This window comes from Schistocerca serialis, chromosome 11, assembly GCF_023864345.2.
Source record: "Schistocerca serialis cubense isolate TAMUIC-IGC-003099 chromosome 11, iqSchSeri2.2, whole genome shotgun sequence".
NCBI lineage: Eukaryota > Metazoa > Arthropoda > Insecta > Orthoptera > Acrididae > Schistocerca > Schistocerca serialis.
In genome coordinates, this window is record NC_064648.1 from 58272412 (window position 1) to 58299298 (window position 26887).

The following is a 26887-nucleotide window of genomic DNA, read 5'->3' on the forward strand; positions in this document are numbered from 1 at the left end:
TGATGGTGTGGGTAGCAATGTTTATCCCATAAAAGTAGAGAAGGAATGTACTATAATAAAATCAAGTGATGAAACAAAGTGTGTTGCTATTGCTCAGGATGTCCAAAGTGTATAAATGGATGGTAAATTTTTAAGAGAACATAAGGAATTCAGGTATATTGCTTTATGGTCTAATACTGAAAACAATAATCAACTAATTAGCCAAGTATTTGATGACAACCAAAGTGACAGTGGGTCTGATTCTGAGAGTAGCTGTAATGATGATAGCAGTGACGAATCCAGTAGTGACGAGGATGAGGTATTTAAATTTATAATTGATAATGATGACAATGTGTTACGTAAAGAAAGAATAAAGGAGGATAATATTAGGCGTAATGAAGAGTTGGAGTTTGAGAGTGGTAATGAGGAAGAGAACCATGCTATCTGTCATTTGACTGTGTCTGATATTTATTTTGGTAATCTGAATGATAGTCTTTCCAGGGAAAGGATTAATGAGGATTTGTTGTATGAAGACAATCACATGGTAAGTAAAAAGGAAGTGTGGCACCCTGTAACAACAGCAAGTGATGGTAAGTGTTTACTGGACAATGGCAGCGATTTGAATCGCATCTCACAGGCATTTTTTGAAGCTATTAAGAACACAGAGGGTATAGTGGTGATGCATGTTTCTGGAATAAGAATTATTGGTGCTGCTGGTAAGCTACCAAAGTGTGTTAAACAAGAGGTATTATTTACTGTGAAATATGTGTAATAGGTAATGTGTCAAAACAATGACAGTGTTTATTCAATATGTAGCATATTTTTCTGCAATAACTGTGTGATCAGTTTTTTACTGCTCATAGATGTTCAACAGTAAACTATAGTAGCAGTCGTTTGCCAAAGAACTATTAACGAGGCTTATCGAAAGTTAAACAACAGCGCACTGGCCATATTCAATGTGTATATTGCGGGGCTGTGAACAGTGAAAGTAAAAAACTGAAAATGCAACTGTGCACCTGTCGGCTACATTATTTACAGTAGTCACTGTTGAAACTCCACCGCCCATTTTTCAGCCAGTATCACAACACAGTATGTCGACACTGAGGATCATCAGTGAAGAAATAAAGCAAGCAAACGTCACAAGCTGACATATTCATTTCCAGCTGGTACAAACCTATTCAAAAAAATATGCTTGTTCTTCACTTCACTAGATTACATTGCCTTAGATACACTGTTCAATGTATAGATCAATAGTGAGGAGGTCCTCGTGGATGTAAAGTATGTCAGAAGACAAAGAAACAAGGAAAAACAACTTTCAAACCAGCCCATGACTGATTAGAAATTCACTTAGAATACCACTCCAAAAGTACCACCACACTTTGTAGCCTACTGGATCCCTTTAATACAGCCTACCCATTATGTACCAGCTGTTTGTCATAATCAGTACTAGTTATATATGTGTGCGTGAAATGTGTTCCAGAACAACTGGGATATACTAATAAAATCATCTAGGTTTCCAGAGCAGGACAAACAAGAGTTAAAACTCAAGTTTTCAAAGATAATCACCATATTCTTCGTCTGGGGATGTGCACATATGACATCTAAAGCATTCAGTGTGAGCATAGACCACGTTACATGGAGCAGACACAATGTCGTATTCAGCAGTACTGCCTGGAGCACATCAGCTCTGGGGCAGAGAGACAAATTGGCAGTCACTGAGCACAGTTTGGAAGAAAGCTGCATGTTGAGCAAGAGTGCTTTGTAATGCAATGTAGTTTGGGACAGCATGATAAAGGAATCCATCAAATTTAGGGCTAATAACGGCCTCAGAAACAGAGATGGTGGCTATTAACAAAGTTCTGCTTTGGACCTGTTACTGGCCATAACACACTGTGAGCACTCAGAGCTGAGAGATATCTGAACAATTTGCTAGTTGGTATCTGACTGAACATGCTGGGATTCAAGTACACTCCCTCATCTGCTCCAACCTGTGCTGGGTCAGGGGCAAGGACAACTCAACTCACTGCAGTACCTGTATAAGGTCAACCAAGATGACATTTCAACACTTTACCATAAGACGATGAGAGCGACACTCATCGAACCGTCGCATCTGGAAACCCGAGAACTTTATATTAGTTCAACACACAAGAAAGATGACAAGGTTTTACATATACATGTTGGCACCAATTACTTATTTCTTTGGTTTTACTATTTTGTCATGTATTTGGTATAATATGTGGTTCATTAATACAGGATGTCACAATCCCTTCGGGTCAAAATAATACCAACAGTAAAGGACACTAAAATGAGTATTTTGAGAAAAGAAACAAATGGTTGGAAGTGTGTATTTCAGGTAGTACAAGGTCTTAAATGTACAACATTTTTGAAGTAAATGTGTGTAAACTGCTTATGCTTAGTAGTAAAGCACCTGCCTTCAAACTGACAACTGTAACAATATCTTGAAAAATAATACACTATTGCCCACACTCTGTTCACAGAGGAGTTAACTGATTGTAAAAGGTGTAACATTTCTCATTACAACAAACTAAAGACATGCATTTAATGTATGATGTTGCAGCATGCAGTGCCCAGAAAGACATACAAATGTAGCGAGAAAAGATTCATAGTACATATCTTGTCAACTGGAAAAAATTTATCATTACAGACAGAAAATTACAAGAAATTGGATTATTCATGCCACAGACAGTCGGAAAATGTTCTCAACAAAGATTTGTTTACAGAGCAGAATCTAAAGAGATGGTGTTGGATCCTGTGACAGAACATTAATCAAGCACTAGGGTCATTCCATTTGAAATATATTTAAAGATGGTCCTCACTTAGCCATTTCTGAATACAATGGCTTTTTTGGAGTAGGTTCAACAATGTCTTGGATGAACATGTACAAAGTTTCAGTTCGATATTTCTTTTCGTTCCAGTTCTTCAGCTTCTCATAGGCTGGGGTCTCAGTTTCCACAACCTACATGCATGCCAGAATGTTAACTGGATAACGGTCATGAAAGGTGCTCTTAGCTTATAAAGATCCTGCTTTTGTATACTAAACAATATTTTGTGCTGAATAAGAATACATTACTATTTACATGGAGAGCTGCATCAAACCAGTCTCAGGACTGAAGACCACAACAACAACTAATTACATCTTTAAATACAGAGTCGGCCAGAAAAATGTATACACACTTTAAGGAACCATGGTTACTGTACATGTTAAAAATGTTCACCATTGGCGGCTATGCACATAACAGAATGATGAGCAGTCGCCGCAACTACATCAGTCAATGTTGCAGTGGAGATCGCTGCACATGTTGCTGTAATCTCCTGGAAAAGTACCTCCAGCATGTGTGGCATCCTTTGATAGACGTTATCTTTCATAGTTCCCCACAAGTAAAAGTCCATAGATGTTAGAGCTGACGACCGTGGAGGGAACTTAATGGGCCTCTTCATCCAATACAATGCCCCGGAAAATTGTCATCCAGGAAAGCTCATGCAGCTAGGTGGTGCACCATTATGTTGGTAGAAGACCTCTTCATCAGCTCTATAAAGTGCATGTGTATCTAGCAAAATTGATGTGCATAACATTTCCAGGTACACTTCACCAGTAACAGTAGCATCAAAGAAAAAGGGTCATACAAAGATCCTAGATGATAGTCCACACCGCACATGAACCCCTGGTAGATTGACTGCTTTATCCACGTAAACATGCAGATTTTCTGGTGCCCAGTAAACACTGTTATGCCGATTAATGGTTCCCTTAAGTTTAAATTGTGCCACGTCACTCCACACTACCTTCATCACAAATTGTTCGTCATCAGTTACCATTTGCTGATAGGTTTCAAAAAATTGCATTCGGCGATCAGGATCATCATCATTAATCATGTGCAGTAATTGTGGAATGTAAACTTTCCATTTTGCAACTTTCAGAATTCAATGTACACTTGTACTGCTAACCCCCACTTCACGTGCGCATTGCGTAGTAGACTTCTGTGGAGAATTAACAAATGCCAACGAAGCAGGACTTGTGGCTGTATGCTGTCTTCCTGATCTTCCTTTGTGAACATCACAATTTGTTCCATGCAATTAAAACTTGACAATGATGCTTTTAATTGCTAGGTGGGTTGGTGGTTATGTTTCCAACTACCGCCTCCACTGATGTCGCACTTCAAACTTGAAAAACCATTTCACAATAAATCTTCATTGCTCGAATGTCATGTGTGCTCCAGCCATCTCATTTTATCAATACTGAGATGAAAGTGCTAACATCTGTTGAGCCAAAGAACATACTACAACACACTCGTAACTCAAATGCAACAACAATATTGATATCGCGATAGAGCCTGACAAAGGAGTGTATAGATTTTTCTGGCAGACTCTGTACATGTGTTGACAGCAGTAAAACTTCAAAAATAGTAGAAAATTCACTTTGCGTCTATGAGAGTCCCTCTTTAATCAGCGGATTCAGCCAAGAATTGGTAATATGATACACAACCATGCTGTCTTCTTGTGCCTTTCTGCAATAGCCTCAGTTCCTCTCAAAGAAAATATATGCACCTGCCAGTTTAATGAAAATATTTTGGGTGCCAAATTTTGGATAATTATAGAGGTCTATCTCTCAGCCGTATGTTCTTTGATATTTTTTTGTCTTGCTGTCCCTGCAAAGTGCAGAACAATTCCAACATTTCAGGTTGGACATTTGTCCTAGTTTGTACTAGTATTTTTGTGTTTTACATTTAGGAATCTTAAGTTTTTGAAGTCAAGTTACTGTTTTAAGCAATAAAATAACTCTTTTAATTCTAACAAATACAGTGTTCAGATATACATACTAAATTGTCTGCAAAATAATAAATAAAACTAATGCATTTCAACATTTTCTGCAATTCTTTCCTTGGGAACATAAATCATTCCAGTTGACTTCATGCAGTGTTTGGCATAATGAGCAAGGTTTCCTGCATTTTGTACACTGAAACACTTCCTGCAGCACATCTTGTACACTACCAGTTTCAGCAACAACCGAAACACACACCTCTCGTTCTTTCTATTGCTTCCAACATACTTCCTCATACATTTCACTGTCATCTATAAGATTAATTAGCCTGGGATCACTGGCTTGTAACTTACAATTAATAGAATTTTGTGCCACACTCTTTTCTTTGCCTGTACTACAAACCAATGCTTTGATAGTATTTCGGAAATTTGGAAATTCATCACTTAAACATTTAATAAGAAACTCCATATTTGCATGGTACCTTCAGGTATAGATATTATGTGGCATTTTAGATGTCAGCAAAACATTAGTGGGTCTAGGATCAAAAAATTACATTTTTTCACCACAGCTGTAAAATGTGGAAATTCATATTTAAAAAGTTCATATGCTTCCATTACTGTTGTCAACATTATTCACTGCTGCACCTTACACTTCTTTTGGTAATTATATCTCTATGAACCAAACAATCTCTCTTTCCTGAAAGATTTATTGAGAATAAATTTTGGACTTGTGAAATAAGTCCCTTAGTATAAATTTTACGCCCACACAGTGGTATTTCTGTTCTGGAAGAAGAAGCACCTTCAGTTTCTGGATACTGTGATAACAGCTTCTTCACCATAGTGCTTCTTTTGTTGGGGCTCTTAGGCAATGCTTCTTTGTCTACTGGCTACCTTTCCTAGTGAACTTGCTGGCTTGTACGGTTGAACTAATGAGTTACTGAACTGTTTTTTCTTCCTCATTCTAAAGTGCTGTTTTTGTTCTCTCTTTTGTTTTCTTTAATTTATGAAGTGCTAGATTGTCATTCACTGTTTTTCTTATCATTTGGTTTCTTTTCTTATCATGCTTCTTTTTGTTTGCTAAATGTAGCTGATATGCGTCCTCATTTTGCTTCAACTTTTCTCTGAACTTTTGGACTCTAGTCTGATGTCATTACTGCTATGTATTGTAATTTGAAATTTAGTTAAAAATATCTATTATGTTGTTGTTGTTGTTGTTGCTGTTGTGGTCTTCAGTCTTGAGACTGGTTTGATGCAGCTCTCCATGCTACTCTATCCTGTGCAAGCTTTTTCATCTCCCAGTACCCACTGCAACCTACATCTTTCTGAATCTGCTTAGTGTATTCATCTCTTGGTCTCCCTCTACGATTTTTACCCTCCACGCTGCCAACGAATACAAAATTTGTGATCCCTTGATGCCTCAGAACATGTCCTACCAACCGATCCCTTCTTCTAATGAAGTTGTGCCACAAACTTCTCTTCTCCCCAATTCTATTCAATACCTCCTCATTAGTTATGTGATCTACCCATCTAATCTTCAGCATTCTTCTGTAGTACCACATTTCTAAAGCTTCTATTCTCTTTTTGTCTAAACTATTTATCGTCCATGTTTCACTTCCATACTTGGTTACACTCCATACAAATACTTTCAGATATGACTTCCTGACACTTAAATCTATATTTGATGTTAACAAATTTCTCTACTTCAGAAACGCTTTCCTTGCCATTGCCAGCCTACATTTTATATGCTCTTTACTTCAACCATCATCAGTTATTTTCTTCCCCAAATAGCAAAACTCCTTTACTACTTTAAGTGCCTCATTTCCTAATCTAATTCCCTCAGCATCACCCAACTTAATTCGATTACATTCCATTATCTTCGTTTTGCTTTTGTTGATGTTCATCTTATATCCACCTTTCAAGACACTGTCCATTCTGTTCAACTGCTCTTCCAACTCCTTTGCTGTCTCTGACAGAATTACAATGTCATCGGCGAACCTCAAAGTTTTTATTTCTTCTCCATGGATTTTACTACCTACTCCGAATTTTTCTTTTGTTTCCTTTACTGCTTGCTCAATATACAGGTTGAATAACATCACGGATAGGCTACAACCCTGTCTCACTCCCTTCCCAACCACTGCTTCCCTTTCATGTCCCTGGACTCTCATAACTGCCATCTGGTTTGTTTACAAATTGTAAATAGCCTTTTGCTCCCTGTATTTTACCCCTGCCACCTTCAGAATTTGAAAGAGTATTCCAGTCAACATTGTCAAATGCTTTGTCTAAGTCTACAAATGCTTTCCATAATCTAGCTTCTAAGATAAGTCGTAGGGTCAGTATTGCTTCACGTGTTCCAATATTTCTACGGAATCCAAACTGATCTTCCCCGAGGTCAGCTTCTACTAGTTTTTCCATTCGTCTGTAAAGAACTCGCATTAGTATTTTGCAGCTGTGACTTATTAAACTGATAGTTCGGTAATTTTCACATGTGTCAACACCTGCTTTCTTTGGGATTGGAATTATTACATTCTTCTTGAAGTCTGAGTGTATTTCACCAGTCTCATACATCTTGCTCACCAGATGGTAGAGTTTTGTGAGGACTGGCCCTCCCAAGGGTATCAGTAGTTCTAATGGAATGTTGTTTACTCCCGGGGCCTTGTTTCAACTCAGATCTTTCACTGCTCTGTCAAACTCTTCATGCAGTACCATATCTCCCATTTCATCTTCATCTACATTCTCTTCCATTTCCATAACATTGTCCTAAAGCACATCGCCCTTGTATAGACCCACTATATACTCCTTCCACCCTTCTGCTTTCCCTTTTTTGCTTAGAACTGGGTTCCGATCTGAGCTCTTGATATTCATACAAGTGGTTCTCTTTTCTCCAAAGGTCTCGTTAATTTTCCTGTAAGCAGTATCTATCTTTCCCCTCATGAAATAAGCCTCTACACCCTTACATTTGTCCTATAGCCATCCCTGCTTAGCCATTTTGCTCATCCTGTCGATCTCATTTTTGAGACATTTGTATTCCTTTTTGCCTGCTTCATTTACTGCATTTTTATATTTTCTCCTTTCATCAATTAAATTCAATATTTCTTCTGTTACCCAAGGAGTTCTACTAGCTCTTGTCTTTTTACCTACTTGATCCTCTGCTGCCTTCACTATTTCATCCCTCAGAGCTACCCATTCTTCTTCTACTATATTTCTTTCCTCCATTCCTGTCAATTGTTCCCTTATGCTCTCCCTGAAAGTCTGTATAACCTTTGGTTTAGTCAGTTTATCCAGGTCCCATCTCCTTAAATTCCAACCTTTTTGCAGTTTCTTCAGTTTTAATCTACAGTTCATAACCAATAGATTGTGGTCAGAGTCCACATCAGCCCATGGAAACGTCTTACAATTTAAAACTTGGTTCCTAAATGTCGGTCTTACCATTACATAATCTATCCGAAACCTGTCAGTATCTCAAGGTTTCTTCCAAGTATACAACCTTCTTTTATGAGTCTTGAACCAAGTGTTAGCTATGATTAAGTTGTGCTCTGTGCAAAATTCTACCAGGCGGCTTCCTCTTTCATTTCTTAGCCCCAATCCATATTCATCTACTACGTTTCCTTCTCTCCCTTTTCCTACTACCGAATTCCAGTCACCAATCACTATTAAATTTTCGTCTCCCATCACTACCTTAATAATTTCTTTGATTTTATCATACATTTCTTCATCATCTGCAGAGCTAGTTGGCATATAAACTTGTACTACTGTAGTAGGCGTGGGCTTCATGTCTATCTTGGCCACAATAATGCGTTCACTATGATGTTTGTAGTAGCTTACCTACACTCCTATTTTTTTATTCATTATTAAACCTACTCCTGCATTACCCCTATTTGATTTTGTATTTATAACCCTGTATTCACCTGACCACAAGTCTTGTTCCTCCTGCCACCAAACTTCACTAATTCCCACTATATCTAACTTTAACCTATCCGTTTCCCTTTTTAAATTTTCTAACCTATCTGCCCGATTAAGGGATCTGACATTCCATGCTCCGATCCATAGAACGCCAGTTTTCTTTCTCCTGATAACGACGTCCTCTTGAGTAGTCGCCACCCGGAGATCCGAATGGGGGACTATTTTACCTCAGGAATATTTTACCCAAGAGGACGCTATCATCATTTAACCATACAGTAAAGCTGCATGCCCTCGAGAAAAAATAATGGCTGTAGTTTCCCCTTGCTTCAGCCGTTCGCAGTACCAGCACAGCAAGGCTGTTTTGCTTAGTGTTACAAGGCCAGATATGTCAATCATCGAGACTGTTGCCAATGCAACTACTGAAAAGGCTGCTGCCCCTCTTCAGGAACCACGCATTTGTCTGGGCTCTCAACAGATACCCCTCCATTGTAGTTGCACCTACAGTAGGGCTATCTGTATCGCTGAGGCATGCAAGGCTCCCCACCAACGGCAAGGCCCATGGTTCATTGGGGGGGGATTATTATGTTATGTGGCAAAATAAGTGCCCAAAACATGTACCTTCATTCTAAAACAATATTCCTCTTAACCCATTTTCTGACAAAGCTTCAAACACTGGAGAGAATACAGTGCGTAAAGTCTCACCCATAAAATGCAAATGTTATTCTTAACATACTTTAATTTTACCAGCTGAATCCTACATGCAAACTAGCTAGCTTACACAGTGTTCTCTTGCAAAACTTAATGATGTGCTGCGTTATGCGTGGGACAATTCATATTAAATTAAAATAATTAATTTTGAAACAATACTCATATCAAATGAACTTCTAATGCACAAATCTACTTATTTTTGACTTGGTTTTTAAGAGTCTGTCTTGTGCTCTCAAGAGTGGCCCACTGGACTACAAACGAGGTTGCACTAATACACTGTTCTAGTGTTCTGTTCAGCAGAGAAAAGGAAATAACGGATGGTCAGATTTTTGTGTTCTACAATGAATGTTTTGTAAAGGCCTAATTACAACATAAAATATGTACTTTCAGCTTTAATTTGCCCAGTTTTGAAACTTATATTTCAATAAATATATTTTCAAAGAAGTGTCCCTGTTTTTCTGGACCTGTTCAGCAGTCTTTCAGTTTCATCAGCTGACCCTTGTCTGCTTACGGCTGTAAAACCTTTTTGAAAGTTGTAGCTTTTCATAAAGAGTGTACATGCTCAAATGCAACATTAATGAGTAAATAGAAAGTAAAATGAGAGAAAACAGCTTTTAAGCCACAAAAATACAAGTGTAGTTATGTACAATAACTTCAAGCAATAAGCAGCAATAAAACAAATGAAAATCCAGAAAGACAGAACTTTAAACACACTGTATGACTGGAATAATGCCTTTGCACTTCAGGCTAAAATGCCGTCTTATTTAGATTCTGAACAAGTATGTTGCCTTCCTGATGCTGTTGATGGTGCTTCTGATTTTAAATATGTGATGACCCGGAATCCATTAAGTACCTTAGGTAGATGGACAATGGAAGGAACAGACATGGCCACTGGGATGCAAAAAGCTCATAAGTGCTGGAATTTCTTCACCGACTTTAAACGCTTTCACTTTGAATACTACAAAATCATTCTAACCTCTGTTTCCTCTAATATTGTTTACAACAATGGGCTTGAACTGTTGATTTTCTCTTACCTGTGGACTTCAGCATACCTTTCTTGATGAAATTCTATTTCTTTAATTTCTTTCTCTGTAATGTAATACAAGATGATGCTTGAAATGTTGTCCTTCAATTTAAATAGATCAAGACTATAGTGTAATCTATCACTTTGTTAAAGTAATGTATTGCACAGGGTATTTAGGACTGATGAATGATGACCATCAACTACTGGAGCACATTTATTTAAAGTAGTTTGGATAGTGGGACATTCATGTTGACCACTGGATTTTTCTGCATGTGTATGTTGACTGAATGGTAAGGTAGACTATGTTGCTACTGGACAGAGCAACACTGGAAGTGGCTTCCGTTTGGCCACACTTGCTACTCTTAATGTTTTCTCTGTGCAGCAGATCTCTGCTTCAGATATGTGCCAGCCTCCTAGGATGAAGACGTGTGACAATGCATCAGACATACACAGAACCAAGAAATGCTATAGACTGTAACTTGGTTTGTTGCAAATGATGTTGAAATATTCTATTCAAGCAAACAGAGCAGCTTGATATCTTTCCTGTGTGTAAAAAGCTATAATAATATATGTGGTTTACAGAAGAAGAAAATTCTCTCATGTAGTAGCGTGCACAGTAGTAGTCTGTTGTTGAGTCTTCAGCACTTAGCAGCATGCCAAAAATGAGACACAGTCAGAAATACAAGGCAAAAGGTGTTTTGACAATACTGCCCTCCTCAGAGAAAATTGTCATGTAGGTACCCAGGAAAAATTTCGTTTGTGGTGAAAGCCTCACAGAATGGTAAATCTGCAAAAATTTGTCAAGGTACTTGAAAAAAATTAGTATTTTTGTCATAATGAGTTACGGTAGAAAAGGGCACTGTTCATGACAATGTGGTCAACTGTGAAGGTTACCCAATGCAGCAATCAGTAATAATACTTTATTCAAGAAAAGTTTATGAAGAACTGAGCTGTTGAGGAGAAAACTTTTTACACTTCTCAGTGATACAGAAAGAACAGAAGAAATTTAGTTGTCTATACAAGAATATTAAATTACTCAACAATAATTACAACACAGAATAAAATACATGTCTACAATCCAGAAGATCGATGATTCTAGCCGGTGGCTGTTTTCTAGTCTTCAGTTCCTTGTCATCACACACCAGTTACATTGGTGGCATATCAAACACCAGAGTTGGCCACTGCTGCAGCAATTTCTATTGTAGCCTTCCCACCATGACGGTCCCACTTCGCACTGGCAGTTCGCCATGCCTAGTGCCACTGAAAGTCGTAAGTGAGCTGTATTTCAATCAAAATAACATGCCTTCAAATGGTACTATGTGTTGTGAGAAATTTGAAGTCAGTGGCTGGCCAAAAAGTTGTGTGTTATTGGGCTTAAAATACTTCAACAGACAACTCATCAGCGTTTTTACATTACTAAATTTTAGGCAACAAATGGTGGAAGATCGACTGAAGATTTAAGTGCAAAAGTAGATATCACAAATGGTAGCCTCCAACAGCATATTCAGGAATCTCACGGAGAAAAAAAAAAAAAAAAAAAAAAAAAGATAAACACAAAAATAACTAACTTGCTAACATTTTACCCACTTTACAAGGGTAGTAAAGTACTAAGATAAACCAACTATGTGATCTTGTAAGAAATGCTGGTTTTGAACAATTAAAGGAGGTAGGTCAGAATGTAAAACATATATGACAGAATTAACTAAACAAAGGTTTACAAGAGTAAATGAACAATTCTTAAGATACGCAAATGTGGTTACATGTGTTAGAGCAGGGTAAAAATTTGCACATAACAGTTTTACCAGGCTCCACTTTCAGAATTTTGGAGGCAAGAGTAAGTGAATTAATTACTCAAATGGTACAAGAAACAACAGATTTATGTCAGTACACCATGGCTCACAGTTGATTTAGGAAAAACAGAAGAGGAACTAGGTAAGCTCTGGGATGGACTTAATAAAACCAGAGATAAATTAAGTAAATGGAAATTCACCACAACTATCGGAAGAATTAAATTTAGATGGAGAAGATTTAAGACTGATTTACACTCTCAACCTAGGAGGTGGTACTAGGATTTCATCTGGAGGGCATCATAAAAAACTACTGACACAATGTATCTCACATGGCCTGGTGTAGTATTATTTAGTTAATAAGAGTATACAAGGATTTTATTTACACTGGTATTAATTATAGCCACACCACTTATTTATTTATCTGTTATTTAAAAATACCAGGTGACAAGAAAAGTGGAACTCAGAATATTGGGGACAGATTAACAAACTATGCAAGGAAGAGATTACACCAATAATAATCAAGACCCTCTTGAACGGAAAAGGAGGCCTCTACAATATCGACACTGTAAAGAAGAATATTACATAAAAACGAAGTACTAAGCTAGACGAACTACTGCTTGTCACATTCTGGGATACTTATATACCCTACAGATATTGCAAGTATCTTCAGATTTCATACAAACAGTAGCTTGAGTAGCATTTACTGGTCTCAAATAGATTACTAATTGGTATGAAGATCATTAGGCCACTTGCTGTACTTTATGTTTTCCCTGTGCAGCAGATTCCCACCTCAAGAGTTGTGACTGGCTCCTTGGAAGAAGACATTCTTGACAGTGCTTAAAAAAGTCACAGAACAAAAGAAACATGAGAGTAGGGTGTGTTCTAATCTGTAACTCTGTTCATTGCAAATGTTGTTGAAATGTGCTTATCAAGCAGATAGAATTGTTTGAAGTCTTTCTTGTGTGTAAAAAGCATTACAATATTTCAATATTTGTTGTTTGCAAAAGAAGAAATTTCTCTCATTTAGTAGGGTGCACAGAAGCAGCCTGCTGTAGAGTTTCCAGCACTCAGCAAAAATGAAAAGTCCGTGATATGAGGCATACACTGTATACCCAAATGTCAATTTGGGGAGGGGGGGAGAGAGAGAGAGAGAGAGAGAGAGAGAGAGAGCAGGGGGAGCGGTAGAGGGAGATGGAGAGGGAGAGAGAGAGAGAGAGAGAGAGAGAGAGAGAGAGAGGGAGAGAGAGAGAGAGGGAGGGAGAGAGAGAGAGGGAGGGAGAGAGAGAGAGAGAGAGAGAGAGAGAGAGAGAGAGAGAGCAGGGGGAGCGGTAGAGGGAGATGGAGAGGGAGAGAGAGAGAGAGAGAGAGAGAGAGAGAGAGAATGGTGGCTTGTCAGACCATGACTTTTTTTATTTATTTTCTTTTTTGAAGAACCAGTTTCTCTACAAACTCTTCTACAGTTGATTGATGCATCGCTAGAACATTCTTATCAGTATAAACCCCTGCTTGTATTGTATAATTTCTTCTGGGTCATATGCTTTTAGAAACACATATATTGGAGCATGCATTCTTGGATTCCAAATGGCACACAGTTTTTTTGATTAATTCCTCATAGTTACCATCCCTGATAGCTACTGCAGCCAACACCAGTTGGCCATTTTTATGTATTACACATGCATGAACTGAGTGTATCAGCCAGGATTAGGGAGAAAATAAAAATGGGTTTAAAAAATGAAAGAAAAGTAGTTGAAATTGGATTTTATTGCTTTCTTTTCAGATTTATGATTACACAATTCAATATAAATTCCTATTACTACTCTATTCAAAACAATAACCCATTCTTACCACTACTTTATTAGTACCTCTTTTCATGCCCTGCCAGCAATGCACCTGAAAGAATCTTGTCCATCTGCCAGCTCATTTGGGCACAATTAATAAAAAATTTAGGCGACAAAATAACTGAGAAATTGGTGAAGATCTACAAACTTCTGTATGCTTCCCAAAAGTAGTTAACTGTACTTTACTCTCATTACAATTCTACATCAAGTTAGTTTCTTTTTGCTGGGAGTGTAAATGTTATTTTAGTTGCATTTATTAAATTGCAAGAAAAGTTAAAACACAATATTAATAAAATAAATTCTTCTGACACTACATATTTGCCTTCAGTAAATATGATGGCTCTCTTTAGTTCGTGCAAGGCTAACTATCGAACATTTAGATGTTAATTAAATTTTCATATTAGATACAGTTGGGTTTTATTGATTTTTTTACAATGGGTTTAAAAACACAACCTTTTCGGGTAAGGTTAAATTACAACAACTCTCATAACAGCAGCTCTACTTTGGCCTGAGTTCACAAAATTTTGAGAAGACCAATTCCAGAACAATACATGTCTAAAAGTCATAAAAACAACAAAACATCAGGAATCCAATATATTTACTCAGAATATGAACAAGACAGTAATAGCAATTTATTCATTCTGATGTGAAAAAGAATTATTCCAGTTGTGTTTAGAGTTCTAACATTCTGAATTTTCATTTGTTTTATTGCTGCTTATTGCTTGAAGTTGATTCGTACATAACTACACTTGTATTTTTATGGACAGAAAAACGTTTTCACTGATTTATCTTCCTGTTTATTCATTAATATCACGTTTGAGTATAAAAATGTGTGTGAAAAGTAATAACTGTGAGCATTTTTTTTTTTTTCAGTCATAAGCAGGCAAGAATCAAAAATTAAAACTAAAGCACCTCTGAAGTTGAAAGACTTCTCTTTTTAGATACAGAAAGATTAAAAAGGATAAAGAACATACAGTTGAGATATGTTGTTGTTGTTGTTGTGGTCTTCAGTCCTAAGACTGGTTTGATGCAGCTCTCCGTGCTACTCTATCCTGTGCAAGCTTCTTCATCTCCCAGTACCTACTGCAACCTACATCCTTCTGAATCTGCTTAGTGTATTCATCTCTTGGTCTCCCTCTACGATTTTTACCCTCCACACTGCCCTCCGATGCTAAATTTGTGATCCCTTGATGATTCAAAACATGTCCTACCAACCGATCCCTTCTTCTAGTCAAGTTGTGCCACAAACTTCTCTTCTCCCCAGTTCTATTCACTACCTCCTCATTAGTTACGTGATCTACCCACCTTATCTTCAGCATTCTTCTGTAGCACCACATTTCGAAAGCTTCTATTCTCATCTTGTCCAAACTAGTTATTCTCCATGTTTCACTTCCATACATGGCTACACTCCATACAAATACTTTCAGAAACGACTTCCTGACACTTAAATCTATACTTGATGTTAACAAATTTCTCTTCTTGAGAAACGCTTTCCTTGCCATTGCCAGTCTACATTTTATATCCTCTCTACTTCAACCATCATCAGTTATTTTACTCCCTAAATAGCAAAACTCCTTTACTACTTTAAGTGCCTCATTTCCTAATCTAATTCCCTCAGCATCACCCGACTTAATTTGACTACGTTCCATTATCCTCGTTTTGCTTTTGTTGATGTTCATCTTATATCCTCCTTTCAAGACACTGTCCATTCCGTTCAACTGCTCTTCCTAGTCCTTTGCTGTCTCTGACAGAATTACAATGTCATCGGCGAACCTCAAAGTTTTTACTTCTTCTCCATGAATTTTAATACCTACTCCAAATTTTTCTTTTGTTTCCTTTACTGATTGCTCAATGTACACATTGAATAACATCGGGGAGAGGCTACAACCGAGGGATGAAGTAGTGAAGGCAGCAGAGGACCAAATAGGTAAAAAGACGAGGGCTAGTAGAAACCCTTGGGTAACAGAAGAAATATTGAATTTAATTGATGAAAGGAGAAAATATAAAAATGCAGTAAATGAAGCAGGCAAAAAGGAATACAAACGGGCACTTTGCCTTTGATTTTATTCGACGATGCCTCCATGGCTGACAATGTTTTACATTTTATCCGTGCTAGTCCTTTTTATGGTTCTATTTAGGGGGTCCTGCACCTTTCCCTTTCTGTGTCTTTTGTCCTCACGTCTCCCAATATTTGTTTTGTTTTGGTGTGTCGTCGGATGGTTGACTCTTTCCCTTTTTTTTTTTGTTCTTGTGGTCAGTCAACCAGTCTCCGGCCATCTTCTTTTCTTCTGTTTCTTTCTGTCTGGTGTTCGTCTGTACTCTTCTTTTCTGTAGTGTTCGTCGCCTAATTTGTGTTCTTTAGTGCCTGGGGGGGGGGGAGGCTCCTTCCCCTTGGGGTTTTATCTGCTCCGCGACTTTATGTCTCGCATGTTTTTGGAATGGGGGACTGATGACCTTAGCTGTTTAGTCCCCCTTAAACATCCCAACAACCACCACCACCACCCCACCCTATCTCCCCCCACCCTATCTCCCCCCACCCTATCTCCCCCCACCCTATCTCCCCCCACCCTATCTCCCCCCACCCACCCTATCTCCCCCACCCACCCTATCTCCCCCCACCCACCCTATCTCCCCCACCCACCCTACCTCCCCCCACCCACCCTACCTCCCCCCACCCACCCTACCTCCCCCCACCCACCCTACCTCCCCCCACCCACCCTACCTCCCCCCACCCACCCTACCTCCCCCCACCCACCCTACCTCCCCCCACCCACCCTATCTCCCCCCACCCACCCTATCTCCCCCCACCCACCCTATCTCCCCCCCACCCTATCTCCCCCCACCCTATCTCCCCCCACCCTATCTCCCCCCACCTTCTGCCCACCCACCCATTCCCGCACAAACCCGGTCTCCCCCGTCCCAACCGACCACCCGGTCTCCCCCGTCCCAACCGACCACCCGGTCTCCCCCGCCCCAACCGACCAGCCCTTCTCCCTCTCCCACCCCCTCTCTCTACCCTCCCACCCCTCTTATCCCCTGTCTCTCTTCCCTCCCAGCCCCCTTCCCCCCTCTTCCCTCCCACCTCTCTTTTCCCTCTCCCCTCTGTATGACAGTGTCATGTAGGAACAAGACACAGATGCCCTCTCTTCATTTTTCAGTTTCTTGAAGACCCATTAAGGGCTGATGACCATAGTGTTTGGGTAAAGCAAGATCCCGAACTGAAACACCATGCTGCCGGATCTGAGCATAATGTAAGTTTTCACACAAGCACTCTATTGTGCAGGAAGTGTAGTAAGAAACTCTAGTTAGATATGTTATTTATAGGGTATTACCAATAGCATTTTAACAGCACTTGTAACAAGAATATCTTTATGAACCATTACCCTTGCATTATTTTTTTATTGTGATTCTATGTAATGAATGCCTTAAGTACATATTTGGTGTCAACGGAGCAAGGAAGACTTCATCTTGGAAGTAATTGTTAATCTTATTACTTGTCAGAGTCACAGTGCTGTAACATGTGGAACTATGATATGTGATGGGTATATATTCTAGAGTTCCCAGTCACTATTCACTGTAGTATTTACATCATTACTGAAATCCTGCTGTGTAATTCCTTATGATTTTCCCCCAGTACACATGACATAAATTTGCATTGTTCCCTAAAGAGCAGGCACTGGAAATACATGATGATATGGCTAGAAGCTGTGTAAATAACATTAAATTTGGTTAATTTTGATGATAATGTGTGGAATGCCACATTCATTTGATTAATGACCAAAAATTCCTCTTGTTTATGGGTTTACGGTTGGAAAATTACTTGCATCTCTATATTATCTGAGTTTAATTTTGAAATGTTGCCACACACGTATATCAAATTTGTATATGGGAGTACGACCATCCGATAGAGTAGGCCATAGTGCCTCTGAAACCAGAGTGGATTATGTAACAGGTTTAGAAAGTGAAAGTATGCCAAATAAATACTGCACAATGGCTGATAGCAAAATCAGGGGCAATAGAACTGATTTGGATGCATTCTGACACACTCTCTTCCGAATTGATAAGTTGGATGATACTAATGAGAAAGGAATATTGACAGCTGTCATATACACACAGAAGATAGCAAGCAGTTATAATTCACAGATTGTTTTCTTCTTTCAGTCTGTTGAAGATCCATTGGGAATATCTTGGCCCAATGATTTTATCAAGGAGGATCCTGAATTAAATATAACTGAGAATACTGTAAGTATGTACATCTCTGATGTATTGCATGTATTCAAGTAGTATGTCTTTTGTTATGTGTGTAGAGTAAAAGATGCATTGCAGTGTAAATGTCACAGATTGACAGTTTTCTGGAATTTGTTGCTGTTCGTAATTGTTGAGTATTCTTGTACTCCTGCACTTGACTTTCATATCACCTCTCACGTTCTGACTGTTTTAAATAGAAGTGGCAGGGTACTAGTAGCTGGTATAATTTTGTTCTCTGTAGCCCTTGTTGATATCAACTACATCGTATAATGGTTGTTTGTGATGGTCACGAAATTCACATTTGGATGAAGTGTAGGTTCTAATAGTGTAGGTGATTTGAGAAATATTCCTACTTTCAACAACTTCTGATAAATAGAATTCAAAAGAACACTGGCTGTTCTTATATTTTGTGTGAATCATAGTCATTCTTGAGTTTGTCCTAATTTTTTTTGGGGATTTCAAAAACAGAGATGAAATTTGTGGGTTCTAGATCAGACCCGATATGTTGACCACAACCTGTACATATGGTGGCAGCTTCTGTGGTACCTGTTGTATTACTTATAAAATTTTCATTCATAAAAAATGTTGTGTCTAGACAAGACAGCCTAGACACAATGAGAGGAAGCCGAAAGGCACGCGCTACGCTCACGCAAATGGGCGTGAGGTCTGAAACAGGATACGTAATGAATGCTATAAAGAAAAGTACGTAGCTTCTGTAATACTTAACTTTAATCCATCCTTTTGGTACATCTGGAGATTGTGGTGATACAAGTGAGACTCTTTAGATACATGCAATGTTACTAATGGCGCCTTGCTAGGTCGTAGCCATTGACTTAGCTGAAGGCTATTCTAACTATTGGCTCGGCTAATGAGCGATGCTTCGTCCATGTAGTCGCTAGCAAAGTCGTCCGTACAACTGGGGCGAGTGCTAGTCAGTCTCTCGAGACCTGCCTTGTGGTGGCGCTTGGTCTGCGATCACACAGTCGCGACACGCGGGTCCGACATGTACTGGACTGCGGCCGATTTAAAACTACCACCTAGCAAGTGTGGTGTCTGGCGGTGACACCACAGAAAAACTCTGTGTATGTCTTATGTCTTTTGGTGAATGATTGTACATAGCTGAAGCCATGTATGACCTCACCATTCGAGTCCTGGCAGATCTAAAGAAGAAAGATTATTTTTTAAATATGCTTAATGACCTTGCTAAGGGAAGGAGAAGCTCACATTGGTAAACGTGTCACAGGAATGAAATTAGACAGTATTGGGGAGCATTCAACACACATTTGCGAAGGTTGGGTACTGGCTCTCTCTTGACCTCATTGTTCATAAACAAACTTGTTGCAGTTACAAAGCATTCTTCAGGCACGAAATGTTGGCTTCTTCAACACAAAAATGTGTAGTGGTTATACAAGCATACAGGACAAGGAACCAAATGATCATACTAGGGACAGCTCAGAGAGTGTGTAAAGGAGTGTAGCTGATTCACAGTTAACAGGCCAAGACTTTGTCACAGAGACTCATGTTATGCCATTTTAAACAAATGAAAGGGATGCATTGGCATTGCAAGTAGACGACAGTAAGTGAAACAGTAGTAGTGTTGTTCCATAAGAAGGGTTTTACAGAAATGAGAATGCCATGCATAGTAGTCAGGGATGTGCATATGAGGAGTTTGGCTAAAACAGTGATCTGTAGTGTGTCCTAGGGCATAGCTGTAGTTATCAAAGTGGCTGGATTGCCATGAAAATACAAAAGGCCATACTGGCCTTTGTATGCAACCCAAGAGATCACAAGCCGAGCAGTATGTCTCCATGGCACCAGGGCCAGAGGTTCAGGGATAGTGTCCACTGCATGGAGTGCTGCTCCCATAGCAAGCGTTCAGAACAGTGTGTTGCTGATTGTGTGGTCTGGAATACCATGTCATGTGGTTGGCACTGAAATCACTGACGTGTACCCCACTTGTTACTTTGAAAATATGTAACTTAGATTAACCCTTTCCACTCCAATGTCGAGTGCCACTCGACATCGCGAAATTTGTTTTCCGCTCCGATGTCGAGCCTCATTCAACATGACTTTTCGAAGCTCTCAGACGTATTTTGAGTCTACTAGGCATTATTGCTGCAGTGTGCTGCCATCTAGGAGAACTAGTGTTAACTCTGTCTCGAACAGTAGCAGCTGTGTTAAGTCGAAGATTGTAATTATTACGTTCAAGTCCACGCACTCAAAATGGCTAGTTCTTCACGTAGTCCTTCCTGAGGAAGAGATTTTAGATCTTTTGGAGCACTCTAAGTGAAAACGAGAGTGAAAATGATGTTGATTATGATAGTGATTCTTTTCAAAACAATTCGAGTGACAATGACAAAGAAAACAGTGACAATGTGCATGTTTCTAATGATTCAGCAGAGGATTCGTGGCGAATGTGGAGCGACACTGACACTGACTTCACAGATTTTCCTTTTGACGAATCAAAGTGGGGTTTTATAACAGAAAATAGTTCTGTTCCGTCATCGCCCATCGGATTCTTTCAATTAATTTTTACAGATAACATATTTCAACAAATAGCAGATGAAACGAATAGGTATGCTACATCAAAAACACATAAAGTGACACCACTTCCACAACATTCTGCATGATGGGACTGTTATTATGGAAGAAATGAAACGCTTCCATGGTGTGCTGTTGAATATGGCATTACAAAAGTGTAAGAACTTGCAAGACCTTTTTTCAAGAGAATGGTTACAATCATCCAACTTCTTTCCAGACTGTTTTAGTCGCCAACGATTTATGCAAATTTTCTGGGCACTTCATGTCTTTAATCTGACGAGTGCTACACATGTCAACAGTCAGGTTCAGTCACGTATGAGTAAAGTGACAAATGTACTGAATTACTTGTCTGGCACGTTTGTCTAAATTTATCGACCATATCAGTATTTAGCTGCTGATGAATCTACAGTATCGTTCAAGGGTTGTGTATTATTCAAAATGTACAATCCTCAAAAACCAACAAAATGGGGACTCAGAGTTTATGTAATTTAGGATTCATCAAATGGTCATATCTGCAGTTTGATATCCTATTTTGGCGCTGTAACAACTGAGGCATTGATTTGTCCACACTTGAATTTTTCTGAGAGAATAGTTCTTCAGCTGCTAGCTAATATCAGAAATGCTACAGGGCAATCAGGGTATCATTTGTACACTGACCATTTTTATACAAGTGTTGTATTAGCTTATGAGCTGTTGAAACAGAACATTCATCTCAGGACCAATTCAGGCCAATCGCAAAAACCTTCCAGCTGCAATCAAGAAAGGAGCTCTGCGTCTAAGGAAGCACGAAATAAAATGCCTCTGCAACAACAAAATGATGGTTCTGGCATGGCAAGATAAACGAACAGTTCTCATGCTTTCTACGAAAGCCAATAACTCAGTGTCAGTTATTGAAAGGAAAGGGAAGAAATAAAGAAACCAAATGTGATTATTGATTATACTTGAAAGATGGGTGAAGTTGATCGATCGAACCATTTTACTTCCAGTTACGGTTTTCTAATGAAAAGTCTCAAGTGGTGGCGAAAACTATACTTCTGGCGGTTGGAGGTAGAACTTGTAAACAGCTATTTACTATACAAGAACCATTGTGAGAAAAATAACTTGACAATACCGTCTCACAAAGCATTCTGTAAAAGTGTTACAAGACGATTAGTTGCTGAAGGAAGAACTCAAGGAGAGAAACGAGGATGTCGTTCAACTTCTGATGACGAGGAACACTTGAATGGAAAGTTGCACATTATCAACAAGCTTCCTGGGAACAAGCATAAGGACTGTGCAGTGTGCTCAGACAGAAAAAAGAAAGGTGGCAGGTGCGAAACTGTGTATTACTGCAAAACATGCTCAGGAAATCCAGCTTTCCACCCTGAAGAGTGTTTCAAAAAATACCACACAATGGAAAGTTTTGTACTGTAAAAGCATATGTAAATATATGAATGAAAGCACACATTTTGTTTTAATGTATACCCCAATTGTTTGCCAGGGACCACATTGTTTCCACAAAGAAATCCGTGCAAATCTCTGCAGTACACTGCCGCCCAGGCAGCGGCGATTTAAATAAGAGCACGCGGAGCCGCCATGTCTCTGCCTTATGGAGTGCAAAGGGTTAAACAGTGGTAGACATCTGAGAAACCTATGAACAGGCTGTGTGACCATAACAGTGATCCTGAGTAGTACATGCAGTTGTGCAGTGAATATCTTAGCTCTGTCAGATAGAGGGACATGCAACCTTTGTGGTCTCAGGAGCATAAAATGCAAGAGCTTAATAATGATGCAGAAAAATAGGGCTGACCATTTTGATAGTGACACATGGCCAGCAGGATTCTGTATTAATTGTGGAATTGGGAATTTTATTAGGTAATTGCATGAGAAGCTAGAGCAAGCTATCAAGATAACAAAGTAATACTTTGTTGGAGAAGAAATTCGGTGCCAGGCTGCTACATCTGTTACTGGTAGGTTCAAACAACACACAAGTGTAAAGGACATCCTTCAGGAACTCAATCGAGAATTCCCAGAGGGAAGGTGATGTTCCTTCTAGAAACACTATTGAGAAAATTTAGAGAACTGCCATTTGAAGCTGACTGGTGAACGACTTTGTTGTTTCCAACATACACAGCACATAATGACTATGAAGGTGAAATTTGAGAAGTCAGGGCTGATTGAGAGGCACATATACAGTCTTTTTCACTCATATTTGTGAGTGGAATGGGAATGGAAATGACCAGCAGGCTTATGGGATACCTTTCGCGATGTGCCATTAAGTGGATAGCGGAGTATAGATGTAGGTGGAAATACTTGGTAAAATAAGTAGCTGACCAATGTAGTAGGAGAAACAGTGATATTTTTCATAGCAGTAAATGTACATATACATACATACAAAGCCAGCCGGTGTGGCCGTGCGGTTCTAAGCACTTCAGTTTGGAACCGTGTGACCGCTACGGTCGCAGGTTCGAATCCTGCCTCGGGCATGGATATGTGTGATGTCCTTAGGTTAGTTAGGTTTAAGTAGTTCTACGTTCTAGGGGACTGATGACCTCAGTAGTTAAGTCCCATAGTGCTCAGAGCCATTTGAGCCATACATACAAAATAATCTATTACTAGTTCCCTTAATTAGCCATGTGAGTAGATTAGCACTAGTCACAAACAGCTGGTTGTCACTACACTTCAGAGATAAATCCCTGTGGGAGCTTCTGCCTTAAGATTTGCAGTGTGGCTCATCCCACATCCATCCACATATTTATTTATGGAATGCAATGTGTAAATTAAAGAATGAACAAATGAATAACGTTCACACCATATCTCTAGCCAGAGCAGAGGTTACAGTGTTGAAAGCAAATTTAATTTTCTGAAAAACATTCTGAAACATTCAACAATAGGTGCCACCCATCAAGACAAATTAAGATCATCATATTTCACTGAAAGAAGTTATACCTGTATAAGCAATTCCTCAGGATGTTTCAAATCATCAGATTTCACAAGGCTATAACTTTATTTATTACAAAGGTACAGAATTGGGGTCAGATTTTTACCTCTATACATGCCTGCAAAACCTTTATTTACAAAGGAAACATATGATTTTCTCGTTGCTCACATTTTGTGTGTGTGCACATACAACATTAAGGTACTTTTCACAGCTGTGTTTAGGACCAGATTCGTCATTTACTGATCACAAATATCAAAATCCTTTTCTACACATTTAAGCATCCAGACAATAGACTTGATCCTTGCATTTTGAAGCATGTCAGTTTAGGAAACTCACTGCTGTTCCCATGTAGCATCATAATTCATCGAGTGTTGTTGGAAGAGGAGGCACATAGGTAGAGCCTTTCACAAACTCCCACCAATAAAAAAGATACCATACTGTGAGATGAAGCAAATTTCATGGTCAGGTCTGCAGCCCCTTTAGCTGATCAATGCAGGTTCCAATGCAGTGGTGTACCATCTATGTGAAAAATTATATTTCTGATAATTTTCCATCTGTTTTTTGGCCATCTATGTGTTTTCTAATATTGTCAACTTTCTTCAGTTTGTTACAGAATTTGCTTCTCTTCAGATTCAGTTCAGTGCTAATCTCATCAAACTGTTCATCACATTACTTACGTTTAGTAATAACTCCTGATCACTACCAACAAACTTCCTTCCCCATATTGCACAGCACTTTACCCTTATTAATGTTGCAGCTACCAGTTCAAGTCATCTCTTGAAGACTCATTTTATAAGATGCAAAAGCAATCAGAAATGACCTGCTACTGGAAGAAGTGAATACTCCTGGTTACACAGTAAATGAAACAGACTACGTTCAATTCCTTGGTGTCTGCTTGGGTTTCAATTGAAATGGGGTCCAAAAATTGGTAAACTTGTCAAGTTGATCCCCTCAGCATTACTCACCTACAGGCAATTATGATGGCATCTTTTGGTGTTTTCACTTGTTTTTGGAATTATCTTCTGGGAAAACCAAACAGAAATAAATAAAATATTAATGTTATTTAATGTAAAAGGCAATAGGGAGTTCCATAGTGACATGTAGGTGCAAAGTGTTCACATCACATTCCTACTACAAGCTTGTATAGGATAAATACTGTTCATTGCTGCCATGCACTATTAAATTATCCTATAGGCTAGGACTGAGTGGAAGCATGCTAGGAAGCATTTCTGCATGTAGACACTCTGGAGGAACATTCATTAATTGCAGGGCAGAGAGATATGAGATTTTTGGTTAACTTGTTCTCATGCTGGTGCCTCCTTAATTTATTATCAATCTGAATGCCTAAGAACTTAACTCTTGGAACCTCATCCAGTGTCTGTCATTGATATCTCCTTGTATCTGTAAGTCATTTGAATTTGTTTGCAATTGCATGATGTACGTTTTTGTAAGTATAAAGGTTGAATTTTTGTGCTGTTGCCTGTAAACCAGTTGCAAGCATGTTCCATTATTCTCCTGACTGTTTCTAGTATGAATGTGTTTGGCGATTATCAGTGTACTTGTTATCGGCAAGCATTGCAGATTTTGAAGGCATCTCCAATGGTTTTAGCACAACGTTTATGTAGGTCTGGATAAATCAAGTGCTGAACCCTGTGGGACATCATATGTATTGTTTCCCCATTCTGTATTCAGTTTTCCTCCCAAGGTATCATTTATTACTATGAACCAGTTTATTGTTGCTAAGCTGAGATTCAGTTCTTGTAAGTGTTATTCATTTAACACCACAACACTTGTAGTTTCCCCGAGTAAAGGGAGATTAAGGCTTTAATGTGATGCCAATAAGTTATCTCCACTTCTACATGACTTGTACAGTTACAGTATGAAAAAGTCATCCCAGCATTTGGAGACTGCTGTAAATAGTGAAGGAGAACATTTCGTTGATTATTTAAGTCTCTCTTATTTGTATCTGTCATATATATTAAAATTTGGGAAATGTGCCATGAAATACCAACCAAATAATTGCTGGAAATGGGTACATATGCCTTACCTTTTTTCATTTTATTGGTAAATTGTGTTTCCTTTCATCTCTGTCTAACCAATATGTATAATGTTCAAAACAACACATGGTCTGTTAAGCCCAGTGTCTGAATACAGATGTTGCAAACACGGATTGGTACTGTACATATCTTTTGCAACACAGTTAACTCAATGGATGTGTGCTAAGTCTTCAACGATGAATCATATTGTCTTTAGTTGTTGAGTTTATAAAGAATTTAATATTTTCTCATAAAAATTCTGATCTGCAAGTAAGGTTATGGCTGAGTAAATGTCAGAACATTCTCAATTTCTTGTCATAAAATGATGTGGCAATGTTGAGAGGTTAATGTAATCTGTCCACTATTGATTCTCATAATATTTGAGGAGTAGTGTTTGGGTCAGCTGTGTTGTGGCAGTTAACCAACATAAAATCTAATTACTCTTGTTGTGAAGTATTGGTTTAAATAATTTTAATGAACAATCCGTAGGGTGCATTGAAATATTTTGTAGGTTATCAACTAAATTTGTTTACTTCATTGTAGAAATGACTGAACTACTAAATATCCACCAATTGATGTTGGAAATAATTTGATTTTGTTGTATGATCAGTAGGCCTGGTAGTTGCAGTGGATTGAGAAACAATTATTTCTTAATGGAATACAACAGTATACTTACACATTAAAGGTCAGTGGAATAAAAAGACAATTCAGCTGAGGAAAGAGTGATTCCAAGTTTTCTCTTCGGCAATCACATGTTTGAAAAGTGAGTTTCATTCATTGTTATAGTAACAGTTCCTTTTCTAAATGATTGATAATGGGTTCACACAATACGCTGTGTGGAATTAAAGGTAGCCTCTGAAAGAATTTTTTAAAATTATGTATAAATCATAAATTATTTGAATTGCACCCTTCCTTTAAAATCCAAATACATAAGGAATATGTTAAATTAGGCATGCAGTAACTATCTAAAACTTGAAATCATGAAGATAAAAGTAAAAAACTAATTGCATTTGGGACACCATAGATTCTATTCCCCCCCACCCCATGAACCATGGACCTTGCCATTGGTGGGGAGGCTTGCGTGCCTCAACGATACAGATAGCCATACCGTAGGTACAACCACAATG

General features: G+C 38.7%; 1 protein-coding gene across 1 annotated transcript in view; it reads left to right on the forward strand.

Annotated features, from left to right (window-relative positions):
• Positions 1-293: 293 nt before the first annotated feature.
• Positions 294-26887, forward strand: part of LOC126426437 (zinc finger protein 726-like) — a 115449-nt gene continuing 88855 nt past the window's right edge. The window contains exons 1-4 of the mRNA XM_050088354.1: positions 294-298; positions 472-724; positions 17174-17266; positions 18177-18257. Coding sequence (XP_049944311.1) covers positions 294-298; positions 472-724; positions 17174-17266; positions 18177-18257 — 432 coding nt within the window. The remainder of the gene's footprint in view (positions 299-471; positions 725-17173; positions 17267-18176; positions 18258-26887) is intronic.